Below are 12,774 nucleotides of genomic sequence, written 5' to 3' on the forward strand. Positions count from 1 at the left end.
GTGAAACGATGTGAGCCGTTGGCAGCGTCGGCAGCCTACAGGCATTTGATGTTGCTCTGGCAGATGGCAAACAAACAAACTACGATGCATCCGTGGAGAGTCACCACACGGGAATGCTTATGCGTCGATAAATGCCGACGTGGACCGGACTGGATGCAACATTGAATGAAGCCAGTGCTTGTTACGTACAATCCAAGGTGCCTGGATCCAAGGTTATCTGTCCGGCAAGGCTAGGTTAGTACCAAGGTGATGGAGAGAAGGGCCACTAGTCCAAAGTCAAGCATGTGCTCGTATGCATGTAAAATTTCAGTGGGAGCCAACGGGTCTCAGGACACGCAGCAGATCGTGGGAGCTGCCAATACCGAATGGATGCTGGCTGGGCATCACATCAGCCGAGTTGCATTCGGCGTAATTCTCCTCGGATGGGAGACGGTTTGCCAATTTCCCTCGCCGAGGTGGCGGCACCTGTGCAATCCTGCTCGTACGAGTCCATACCGACTTGCACATGCAACATGCACATGCGTGTGCCGCCAAGGGCCATGTATGGTAATGGATGTGAGAGAGATCAACGGATAGGACTCGGGGGAGGTGATGATACCTGCATCAGGTACGGAGTCTGGCCGTTGGTTGCCAACCCTCCATCAGCAGCCCGATATGCAACCCCCTTGATTCTCAGACAAGGTGCAAAACTGTCGCCAGGGAGATGCGGAACAAGCCGTGCAGATGTAGTCACATAATCTCACTGCGACTACCAATTATCTCCCACCGGCACACGGGAAAGGAGCCGGGAGAGAGAACGATTGATAAGAAAAATTCTCCCATCCATTCTCTGGTACTGCATCTCTCTTCTCTGTCGTGTTTCTTTCTTCTTTTTCCTTCTTTGCTTTTTGCTTCCTTTCCTAAAGCGAGCAAGTGGCATCACATAAGCGGAAAGAAAAAGAAAAGAAGAAACAATCCATAAAGGTGAAACATGGCCGTTCTCTTGACTAGAGTCCTTGGTAGTACTACTAAGATAATAGAACATGAGAAAAAAGTTGGAACATGGAAGAGAAAAAAACCCTCCGGATTCTAATAGCGGAGACTATAAGCCACCCCCCGTCCATCTCTAACACGTTTCCGCCCCCCATGAATGATGATTTGACGTTAGTCGGCCAAGTCGCTGGACATCACGGAGCAGTCGGTATGTACATGCACCGCTAGCTCCCCAGTTAGCAGCACCTGAAGCCCGCAGAAGTGGGAGCAGCGCAGTGACATGCCCCGGTGGGCTGAAAGAGCCCTGAGAGGACCCAAGAGGCCCCAAGAGGCCCATTGAGGGGACCGCTACAGGGGACCCAGGGCAGGGCTGCCAGCAGGCCGTTAATGAGCAGGCCTGGTTGGATCACCCACCTCCCTGGGCGTCGTATCCGGGCTGCAGGCTGCAGCACCTCGATTCCATCTCCCCGTCGCCTTCCAATCACCACCCCCCATCCCCTCTCTCCCACGTCTCACAGAACAGCCAGGGCCAAGCAGCTTCGAAAGCCCGTCTTCCAGGGGAAGCAAACGAAGTTGCCGCCACAGGAGACGGAGAGACACCAAGAGCGAGACAACCAGCAGCTTCGATGCCCGGGCCTTCTCCTCTCGCCTCGACGTGCGCTGACCAGTCGTTGCCGATCAGTCGCTGTTGACCAGTCGCTGTCCATCAAATCAGCATCAAATCAGCTTCGACCGCGCGGGTGATGCTCTGGCATTGACGTCGAACATGGACCCGGACCCGGACCTAGACTTGGACTTGGATAGCGTGCTTGTCGCCCATGATGCTGATGCTCATCCGCCGGCTCGCCATCTCCCCCATCTTCTTGACCACTCGAGCTCCAACCCAGCTGCCTTTTACTCTAACCCTGCCAACGACATCGTCCTGCCCGCCTCAACCACCAATGCTCAGGTCCTCGCCCACCATGCTGCTGCCACCTTAGATCCTGACGACTTTTACAAGAGCTACCAGACAGCACCCGGCGAGCCGCAGCCTTTCCCAATGGCCTCGCCAGTCCCGCCTCCCGACACCGATGGGGCTGCTGCAAGACACCTGCAGCCGCCTGCAAATCGCAGTGCTGGCCGTCAGGGTACCGGTACTGCCATGCGCTCCGCCTCGAACCCCCTCGACCGCAAGTCAGCCGCGACGTCGAGATCCCCTTCGGCCAGCGCCCCCAGCGTTAAGGATCTGAAGAAGCGCTTCGACCAGACCGGCGGGCCAAACTCCATCCCCAGACCTCCTCCGCGCCAGGTTGCTCCAGTCGCTCGGGTCAGGCAAGATACTATTACGAGTAAACCCAAACCGAAGCCGAAGCCCAGCTCGTCAGGCTCTTCATCCACGCACGCAAATACTCGTTCTGGCATCCCCGCTTCGAACTCGTCCAAGCAGTCTTCGTCATCGGGTTCGACCTCGGGTTCGACCTCGGGCTCGACCTCGACGTCAAGTCGTTTGCAAAAGACGAGGCATGCTGAGCGTGAGCAAATGTCGGGTAGCTCACGGTCGTTTGCAAACCGCATTGGAAACCATCCACCCGAGACATCCACTAACGGGAACTCAATTGCCTCCAGCTCTATAACACCTCGCCCACACAATTCCCCACATTCAGCCTCCCAACCGTCGCCGCCATCTCCAAAGTCTAACCCTCAGTTTCCGGGCCTACTATTCGGAGAAATCCCCCCGGGCCAGCACGACGTCGTGGCCGCCGGCTTTGGCATCGACAACCTTCGCCCTCGAAGAACGTCCGAATCCAACGTGCACGGCCTCGTGGGTCGTCAACGCAGCTTCTCCGACCTCGAAGCCGAGCCTGCATCCCCATCTAGCTGGTACAGGGACCTCCACATGTCCCGAGGGAGCGCACCCAAAACCCACACGCGATCTCGCAGCGATCACTCGGCGTCGAAACATCTCCTGCCCTTGATCCATAAATCGCCTCCGCCCGCAGCCACATCAACAGGAACAACAACAACAGCGGCACTTGCAGCGGCCACGGTAACGGCAACGGCTGTTGCAGCAGCAGAGGCCACTGCCCACTCCGCCACACACGCGTCAGCAGGTGCAAGCTCCAAACTACCTGTTTCCATCAGCAGGAGACTAGCGAGCCCAACCAACTCCAACTCCAGTCCCGCTTCCTCGCGATCGAATTCACCATCTACATTTAGGAGACCACCGGTCAATGGTCGTAGTAGTAGCAGACAAGCCAGGCCGAACCCCTCTACGACTCGAGCGAAAACACCCACGCAGACAGGTCGAAAACAGCCTCCCTCGGGCCTGGTTACACCAAGTAATAGCAACAACAGGCTTCAGGCGTACGTGTCCACCGCGCCGCCCAAGCTTTCACCGCCCTTGAGGAGCTCTCGTCCACGCCAGCCAGTCTCCGTAGCGACAACAGCAAGCTCCCGAATGAAAGAGGCGGCCAAAACGAAGCCCCCTGCACGTCCAAATGCGAGGGATAACCCTTCTTCGTCAAAGACGTACGACCCAGCGAAGCGTAAGATAATAGCTGTTGGACCTATAGACTTTGAACAGCGTCGAGAACACATTCGACTGGCGTACACCAAGACCATTCGAGAAAGCCAGGCCTACGAGGTGCGCCAAAGGGCGGTGGAGAGGAGGCGGAAGCAGATGGAGGAGGCCAAGGCCAAAGCAGAAACCGCCACAACTGCAGCTGCCGCTCCAGATACAGATACAACTACGACTACAACTACGGCTTCACCTACCACGGTGACCGCCGGGGAGGAAGAGGCTTCAAGTAACGAGCCAGCAGAAGACCGCGTAAATCCAGAGGTAGAGGCAGCGGAGACAGGGCCGGCTGAAAGCTTCTCGGCGAGGGAGCCGGCCGTGGAGCTCCCAGCTGATCATGACCCTCGTGCTGTTGTGGGGAACAACCGCGCAAGCCTTCTAGAAATCCCGACAGATGCAGCCTCGCACCCAGCTCCTGGCAAGGATGATGATTCGCCGACGCTGGGTATCCCCGGGAGCTTCCCTGAACCTTCACCGTCCGCTAACGTAGCAAGAAAGCAACGGCCTCTGTCAACCATTTCAGCAACCTCTGCTGTTACCGAGTTTGATATTGAGCCCCAGGCAGAGCTTTCCGAACTGACTATGTCCGATCGGCCGCTCAGCCCCCAAATCATAGTGCCGAAACGAGAACGCTCTCAGTACCGAAGCCCCTTTGAGGACGACGACTTTCCATCATCGCCGCCGCGGCCGCGCCCTGCGACTCATCACATTAGCCAAGATAGCCATACCGACCAGCAGTTTATCCCTGACGCTTATTACGACAATGAGCATCAGGAGAACTCCTTTGAGACCCATGTGCACCAAGATTACCAAACCATTGTGACGATACTGCCGCAGCCTTCGCACGAGCCCCCTGCTGCCGAGGAGACTGCGCGGGCGGCGTCTTTTCCCCGACTGGATATTCAAGATGAATCAGACTGCCACTCAGACTTAGAAAGCGTTCCGGCAATGGCTCGCCGCATGCGCGCTGATATCGATGATGCCGCCACAGATGCCTGTACCGAAGAGACGGACGACCGAGATGGGATGGAGGATGAGCGGTCCCCATACCGCTTCGGCGCCGCCCATTCGCCGAACAGGGCTTCTACATGTGCATCATCGGACATAGAAACCTTTGATGACCTTCTCTATCCTTCGCATGACGAGCAGGTCGATGCGGGTCCACCAAACAAACTTTTGGCGCCGCCCTCGATATCCCGGGCCGACAGATCAAGCCATCAAACCGCATGGACTAACGTCTCTGTGGAGAGTATGGGACACTCAGAGGCCTCAGAGTCGCCTGTTATGCGAGCGACTTCATGGAAGTTGTCTGGTGGTTCATCTGGAAGGGATGATTCCTCCATTAGAAGCTTCTCTTATCACAGCGCCGGTGTTCGCCCTTCTGTTGACTCGACACGGTCGTCGATCCAACTCGGCCAACAGCTCCCGGAACTAGACACGGGCGAAGGCTTCTCGATCCCTTACTTATCTGCAGAGGCGGCTTCTGACTTTTCGTATCTATCGTCGCCGAAACACGAACCGCCAGCCCTTCCCCGCTCTGGACGGAACTCAGCCATCGAATCGCAAACGTCCAGTGTATTTTATGAACAGTCCCAGTATGGTAGCACCTTGGTCAACTCTGAACGGGGGAGTGGGGAGTACATCTCTCATCATTCGGAAACTCCTCTGTCGATGATGGACATGACCTCGATGGAGACTATGGACCAGTACTTTGAGGGCCAGGCCCCCCAAGACAGCGATGCCAAATCATTCATTCAAGAAACTGAGGACCTAAGCAGCGAAGAGCGGCATCGCCTGATTCAAAGACGAAACGTCATCAAGGAGCTTGTCGACACCGAGGCCATCTTCGTAAGAGACATGAACATTGTAGAAGAGATTTATAAAGGCACCGCGGAGGCTTGCCCCAAGCTGGATGCGAAGATAAGCAAGCTCATTTTCCGGAACAGCGACGAGATTGTCGAATTCCACACCTCATTCCTTGTCCTCCTCAAGGAGGCGGTGGCCAGCATATATGTGCCGAAAAGTGGCCGTTCCCTTGTCGCTAGAGAGGACTCACTTTACTCGGAACAAAGCCAGACCTCCATTGTTGACCTTAGTGACGCCAAGGACCGCGAGACGTCACTTGGTCCGGCGTTCCAAGCCAGCATGGAGAAGATGAAACTTGCTCACGAGGGGTTCCTGAGAAACAGCGACCAGGCGGCCAAAAAGCTCATCCAGATCCAACAGGACCCGACGGTTCAAATCTGGCTGAACGAATGCAATGAGGTGGCCAAGGACCTGACCGCTGCCTGGGACTTGGATTCTCTGCTCATTAAACCGATGCAGCGAATTACAAAGTACCCGAATCTGATCATGACGCTCCTGCAACACACTCCCCAGGATCATCCCGATCGAGAGCCGCTTGTGGTGGCCAAAGAGGCGCTTGAAGAGGCCATTATCGAGATCAACAAGACGAAGAAGAACTTTGAGCTAGTCGGACAAATCGTCGGTAGAAAACGTAAGGAGTCCGACGTGAAGGCGGGACTTGCTCGAGCCTTTGGCAAGAAGGTGGACAAGCTGCAAGGCGGTGCTCGACCGCCCGAGGATCCTGAGTATGTCAAGCTGGAGGAAAGGTTCAGTGATGATTATCTGCGGTTACAAGTCGTTTTGCGCGATGTCGAGTTCTACACTAGGCAAGTGTCATCGTACGTGCACGAGTTTCTGCAATACTTGTCGGCGATTGAGTTGGTCATGCGACTCCAGCCAGGCAGCTTCCCTGAGCTGGAGAGCAAGTGGGTGCAGTTTAACATTTCGATCCGCGACATTGAGAAAGTAGCGCTGGAGCAGCACGTAAGTCATTTTCTCTGTCCCGTATAATAACTTGACAGGACGATTGTACTAATTTACATTCTAGTTGGCACAAATACGAAAGCATGTCATCGAGCCATTTGAACATGTCATCAAGTCTTACGGGAACCCCTCGTTGGCTATGAAGAAGAGGCAAAAGCGCCGAGTTGTATGGGAACGTGCAGAGCAGCTAAAGAAGGCAGGCAAAAGCGTGGAACCCAAACTCAAGGAGCTGGTTGAGCAATATGAGGCTCTCAACGACACGCTGATCAAGGAGCTTCCGAAGCTGTCGGCGTTGACGGAAAAGGTGGGGAACATTTGCTTGGGCAATCTCATCAACATCCAGGCCAATTGGTACCTGATATGGAGGGAGAAGATGAGGGCTGTCCTGGCGGACGCGCCTGAGATGCCAGAAATAGAGGAAATTGTGGCAACTTTCGAGCGAGAGTTTCCCTACGCAAACGAGATGATGGCCAACATCGGCATTATCAACCCGGCCTACCATGGACGAACGTCCATCTCGACGACGAATGGAGACGACAACCTCCCCAGAACTAGGGGGCGAACTTCGGAAGCAGAGAACAGAGCATGGGGCCAGCCTGTGAATGGCGAACCAGTGCCTTCCCTGCCTGCGCCTGATTTTGGCAAACGACATAGCGGCTCGTTTACTCTATCTCCAATTGCTGCCGGGCCTTCCAGCGGCTTCGGGGCGACGGCGCCCAGTCCTCACCAGTACTATTATAGAGACTTTTATGCCGGCCTGTCAAGCAGTCAGGGAGGAATGGCATCACCGAGATCGGCCGAAGTGCCAGCAACCTCTCGATCACTTGGCGGTACGAGACCGAGTACGGGCAAGAGCTTCGATTCGTCGGCGATGGCAATGCCGCGACAGAGCACAGAGTCGGCACCTCACACCCGACGAGATTCGGGTAACACATATTATTCTAGCTATCATCAGCATGACAGCCGTAGATTCTCCAACCTATTTCACTCCGCTCTGCCTCTCCCAGACGGCCCCGAAGAAAGCCAGCGGTCGTCTAGGGCGTCATCACGAGAGCGAGCGCATGCTTCTGACGGATACAATATCCTGTGGTTGGCAGCATCGCTCTTTGAGTTTAACATTTCCACAACAAAACACGAGGCCGGGTATCCTTACCTGACATATCAGGCTGGCGAGGTATGTCTCTAATGGCCCCAAGTGTGCACAACATATGCTGACATTGCAATACACAGATTTTTGACGTGATTGCCGAAAAGGGCGAGCTCTGGCTTGCAAAGAACCAAGACGACCCGACGGACCAGGTGGGCTGGATTTGGTCCAAGCATTTTGCCAAGCTGGCCGACTCATAGAGAAGCGCATAATTGAAATTTTGACCATGGCGTTGGCGCGAGGCAGACAAAACAAACAAAAGACGAAGCGACGGATTTGCTTTTTTACTACTATTATGGAAACCGGGATCAGCATCGAACAAGATGCACGTGTACACAATAACTAAGGCATTGAGGAAGGATAGGCAAGCAACCAGGCGTTTTCTTTTTTTTTCCTTTTTCTGACTTTTTTTCCGTTTGTCTCATGAAGCCTTCTGTTTCTCTCCTTCTCTCTTCCTTTCTCTCTTCATTGCATGGTTTCACTTTGCATTGAAGAAGCATAGCAGCTGCGCAGTGGAATTTTTCTTCAGCCTGTTACTGCTTTCCTGCCTTGTCATCTTTCTTGCTAATGTCGAGTTTCTTTTTTATTCTTCCTCAATGATGGAGCTAGAGCCAATTGGCACCTTAGTTGGAAGAAGGGGATTCTGATTGTGTCATCTTGAGATGACGAGAGCTTTTGTTGTTTCTTCTTCTTCTTTTGGCACTCGATTTGTCTTGTCGGGTTTTAAAGGCGTTGGGCAATACGGCCCGGTGTAAGGCGTGTGAAAGCAAGCGGCTTAATGGAAGAGAGATGGCGGGATGTAGGGTTTTACATGTCCTACCATATCACAGCACGAAAGTAGACAGATCTGAGCCGAAAGATACCATGTCATGACACGAATTTATTTCTGTACGAAATGGCTCGAGCTTGCTGAGCGCTTGATAGCAATCGACTGTACAACACATGCTGCAACCTGTTGAGAATGGTTAGTGAGAAGTAAATCAGTGTTGTTAGGCCAAGATAAGGCCAAGACCAAGACAAGACACCAACACCAGTAAAATATGAAACAGCCTCCAAAATGGGTCTCTGTTACGAGGTTTGTCCTGCAGTGATGCTGGCGATACGAGGCCCCCCCATGGCTGTTTCGAGTCTAGAACGGAGAGCGAGAGACTGCTGGGTCTCACAGGGGGCTATTAATAGCCGGTGTGCTGGGGGTGGAGGACAAAGGACGCGACATTTGAGCCCCCTTTCCCTTGGGGGGTTTTACCAGGCCAATCTACCTATCTATCTTCACGACAAAGAGAAAAAAAAGAGAAGACAACAGGAATTTTTGAAGATGTTTAGGGATGGTACATAGCAATGCAATTAACGAGGCCGATTGTTAACTGATTTAGCGGGCGCACGCGACACTGGAACGTTCTTTTTATTAGGGGGCTTGGTTTTTGGTGAGATTGCGGTAGATACCCAAACAAAACACACAAAGCGTTGCGGAAGGCCACGATGGCGTCTTCGCTGGTTGGGAGGGCGTCGATTCGGGGTGGTTCGGAGACGGTGCAGATGGTGTTGTTGACGTTTTGCACGATTGGGATTACGTGAGTTTTTCTTATTTTATTTTTCTTATATGGATTGGAAGGGTGGTGAGGGTGAAGGTGAAGGTGAGGTGGAGCTTGGTGAGAGAGTCTTTTGCTGACGCGTTTCTGGGGGGCTACGTATAGGTTTACATGGGGCATTGAAATGACTTGTAAGTCTTGATTCAATTCTCACTCAACGGGAATCAATCTCATTCATTCTGAAAGAATCATCATTTTCAATGAAATATAAGCTAACATGAGCTCTTTCATCCAGACTGCACGCCCTACCTCCTCAACCTGGGCCTCACCAAGAGCAACACGTCGCTCGTCTGGATCGCAGGCCCTCTATCCGGCCTCATTGTGCAGCCCATCGTCGGGGTCGTGGCCGATGAGAGCACCTCGCGCTGGGGCCGGCGCAGGCCGCTGATGATGGTCGGGGCGGTGATTGTGTCGGCGTGCCTGCTGGTGCTGGGCTTCACGAGGGAGATTGTGGGCGGCTTCATGGGGGCTGAGGCCGGGAGTGATGCGGCGAGGAGGGTGACGGTTGTTCTGGCGGTGGCGGCGATTTACGCGGTGGACTTTGCCATCAATATGAGTATGTGTGAAGATGAGAAGAATCCCCCCTTTTTGGCTTGTGGTTTGAGGGCTAATGATTTGCTGCTGTGTTCTAGTCATGTCGTGTGCGAGGAGTCTCATTGTCGATACGCTTCCCATTGAGAAGCAGCAGGCTGGAGCTGCCTGGGGTCAGTCTAACCATTGATTTTCACTCTCCCTCCTCTTGTTCAAACTTACTGAACATCATCAAACACAGGCAGCCGGATGAACGCCATCGGCCACATGATCGGCTACGGCGCCGGCTCCATCGACCTCGTCCGCCTGCTCGGCCCCGGCTTCGGCGACTCGCAGTTCAAGCAGCTAACCGTCATCGCCGCCATGGCCATCCTCGGCACCACCTCCGTCACCTGCTGGGCCGTCACCGAGCGCGTCCTCGTCGCCAGCAAGGACCACGACGACAAGAAGCAGCACCTCGACGACCCCCTGAGCGTCTTCCGCCAGATCCGCTCCACGCTGCTCACCTTGCCGCCGCGCGTACAAGCCATCTGCTGGGCCCAGTTCTGGTCCTGGATCGGCTGGTTCCCGTTTCTCTTCTACAGCACCACCTGGGTCGGCGAGACGTACTTTCGCTACGATATGCCGCCTGGTGCGAAGAAGTCGGCTGACACGCTGGGAGATATTGGACGTATTGGGAGTGCGGCTTTGATGATTTACTCGACTGTCAGTTTTGTCGGGGCTTTCTTCTTGCCCATGGTTGTGCGCTCTCCGGATGATGATAGCTACACGCACCGGCCGCCGCGAGCAATGGCTGGGTTCCTTGAGAAGCTCAACAGCATGAAGCCGGACTTGTTGACGGCTTGGATTTGCGGCCACTTGATGTTTTCGGCGGCCATGTTTATGGCCCCCTTGGCGAGGAGCTTTATATCTGCCACGTTTCTCATGTGTCTATGTGGAATGTAAGTCATTCATCTATCCTTGGCCCCGGTGACAGTTTCTACCAGAGCCAATATGCTGATTTCTCCTTTTCTAAATCTCCAGACCATGGGCCATTGCAATGTGGGCTCCAACAGCCTTCCTCGGCATCGAAGTCAACAAACTCAGCGGCGCCCACGATCCCTCCTCCATTCTCCCTTCATCACGCGCCTCTTCCCGCTCCTCCTCCTCTTCTTCTTCATCTTCCACATCGGGCGAGTTGTCCGGTATCTACTTTGGTATCCTCAACATTTACACCACCCTCCCCCAGTTTATCGGCACCTTCATCTCCACCATCGTCTTTGCCATCCTCGAGCCCGGTAAGAGCCCCGAGCTGCACGAAGCCGCTGAGGAAACAGCCAGCAAGGATGCTGGCGAAGGCACGAATGCCATTGCGGTTTGTCTGTTTATCGGTGCTATGAGTACCCTGATTGCGGCTCGGATGACGCAGAAGCTACGAAAGTTGTGAAAAGACAAGGTTTTTAGTTCTGGCTTTATGGGTTGCCTATTGTGATTCTTTCGAGAAGGGAGATGATGACGATGATGAGAAGAAGGTGTCTTTTATTTGTTTGAAGCGTGGAGAAAGGAGTGATGCAAACTTTCATTTCTTGTTACATGTTGTTCTTCGTTCGGCTTACCGTTCTTTCATTTCTTCTCTTTTGTTCATTATAAAATACTTAGTTTGTGTCGTACATAGAGTTAGAGCTTAGAGCTTAGATAGAGATCAAATTCTCATGGTATTGAAGGAACTTTAGTTGTCAAAAGCAGTAGCAAAACCACGAGGCAACAGTACCGCATATCAAGACCACCATCGGACAGAGACGTATGCAGTCCGTCAGTTTGACGTTGCTTGTTAGATTCAGATTCATCTCACAACAAGTAATCAGTTATATGTACACACGACGGAGCTCCCCTTTAGTACACAGAGGGAGACACACCGTCCAGAGAGATCCAAAGAGGGAGAGCCTTCTTCAACAAAACAGCCCAGCGATATAATATACCGCCGCGAAGTAGCCTCCCCATCATCACTTCCTCTCTCTCTCATTCTCAGACACCCTCTCCCACTCATCCTCCGTACTCACACTCGACACTGACTCCGTCAACGGCCGCTGCTTCACCTCCCCCTTCTTCTCCACAGGCTCGACATCCCCGGCCGCAGCAGCGCTACTACTCTTCTTATTCCTCGCGCTCCGCCTCGTCACTCTACCCTCGACCTCAGTATCGCTCGACCCCGACGCCTCGCCGCTCTTCTTCCTCTCGTCGAGCTGCTTATTCTTGTTCTTCATCTCCTCGGCCGCCTGCGCGATCCGCAGCTCGCGCGCGAACCAGTTGATGGACCACCACAGCCCGCCGCACAGCACAGACAGCACGACAAAGTGCACGCTGTACGTCGCGAACAGGAGGGACAGCAGGACGACCTGCAGGGCGGCGAAGGTGATGTTTGTGGCTTTGAGGATGGTGGGCGTGGGGCCGGGCGTGAAGATGCCCTCCCAGAGCTCGACGAAGAAGGACGACATGATGCGCGGTTTGTGTGTATGTATAGTAAATATATGTATTATATGTATCGCGAGAGAGAGAGGGAGACAAAGGAAACGCAAACGCGCGCGCCTGGATGTCTGTATGTATGTATGTAGTTCTCTCGAGCGAGCTTTCTCGGTCTTCGGTCTCGATCGATACGCAGGGCGCAAGGTTCGTCGTTCGTTCGCCAGCTATCACAGAGCTTGAAAACGACAATAACAAAATGCCCAAATAGAGAAAGCTCAAGTGTTTTCTCTTCTTCGTCGCAAAATTCCCGTCGTTCTGGAGCTATTCTCGGGGCGAAGGCAAAAAAGATGTAAGAGCAAAAGCCGCAAAACAGCCGAAAAGGGTTTAACCGGTTGTTTAACGACGTCAAGTAAGAAAGCAAAAAAACAAATTCCCATTCACAAATACAAAAACAACAATATGTATTTATATAAACAACAAATGAAAAATTACTACACAAAAAAAACAAAAAGATGCCAGCTTTCGCTCAAACAACCATCATCTGGCCACGTTTTCCGTTTTGTTATTAATGTTGTTAGCTCTAAAACAGCTGTCAAAAAGCTTGATAATCGCGATTGACGGCACCCAAATCTGTCACCCTCAAAAGTTCAAGCAACAGCCTGAGGGGCAATTTGCGGGACTCTTTTTAGCCTCTTTACCTCTCTCCT

General features: G+C 53.3%; 3 protein-coding genes across 3 annotated transcripts; 2 read left to right on the top strand and 1 right to left on the bottom strand.

The window, feature by feature from the left end:
* Positions 1–1,738: 1,738 nt before the first annotated feature.
* Positions 1,739–7,705, top strand: T069G_10784 (rhoGEF domain-containing protein; the record flags this gene model as incomplete). Its single annotated transcript, XM_056177994.1, has 8 exons — positions 1,739–2,456; positions 2,616–2,832; positions 2,893–3,178; positions 3,251–4,815; positions 4,894–6,358; positions 6,423–7,284; positions 7,366–7,532; positions 7,589–7,705. The coding sequence occupies 8 exons, from the start codon at positions 1,739–1,741 to the stop codon at positions 7,703–7,705; spliced, it is 5,397 nt and encodes a 1,798-aa protein (XP_056024284.1).
* Positions 7,706–8,984: 1,279 nt separating this feature from the next.
* On the top strand, positions 8,985–11,051 carry T069G_10785 (MFS/sugar transport protein domain-containing protein; the record flags this gene model as incomplete). Its single annotated transcript, XM_056177995.1, has 6 exons — positions 8,985–9,076; positions 9,200–9,225; positions 9,330–9,650; positions 9,727–9,798; positions 9,867–10,566; positions 10,649–11,051. 6 exons carry the CDS (start codon positions 8,985–8,987, stop codon positions 11,049–11,051), a joined length of 1,614 nt encoding a protein of 537 aa, XP_056024285.1.
* A 556-nt stretch (positions 11,052–11,607) lies between these two features.
* On the bottom strand, positions 11,608–12,099 carry T069G_10786 (ER protein pkr1 domain-containing protein; the record flags this gene model as incomplete). The annotated part of the gene is made up of 1 exon (XM_056177996.1): positions 11,608–12,099. The coding sequence occupies one exon, from the start codon at positions 12,097–12,099 to the stop codon at positions 11,608–11,610; it is 492 nt and encodes a 163-aa protein (XP_056024286.1).
* Between the last annotated feature and the right edge of the window lie 675 nt (positions 12,100–12,774).

This window comes from Trichoderma breve (genome assembly GCF_028502605.1).
Source record: "Trichoderma breve strain T069 chromosome 7 map unlocalized scaffold00007, whole genome shotgun sequence".
Lineage (NCBI taxonomy): Eukaryota > Fungi > Ascomycota > Sordariomycetes > Hypocreales > Hypocreaceae > Trichoderma > Trichoderma breve.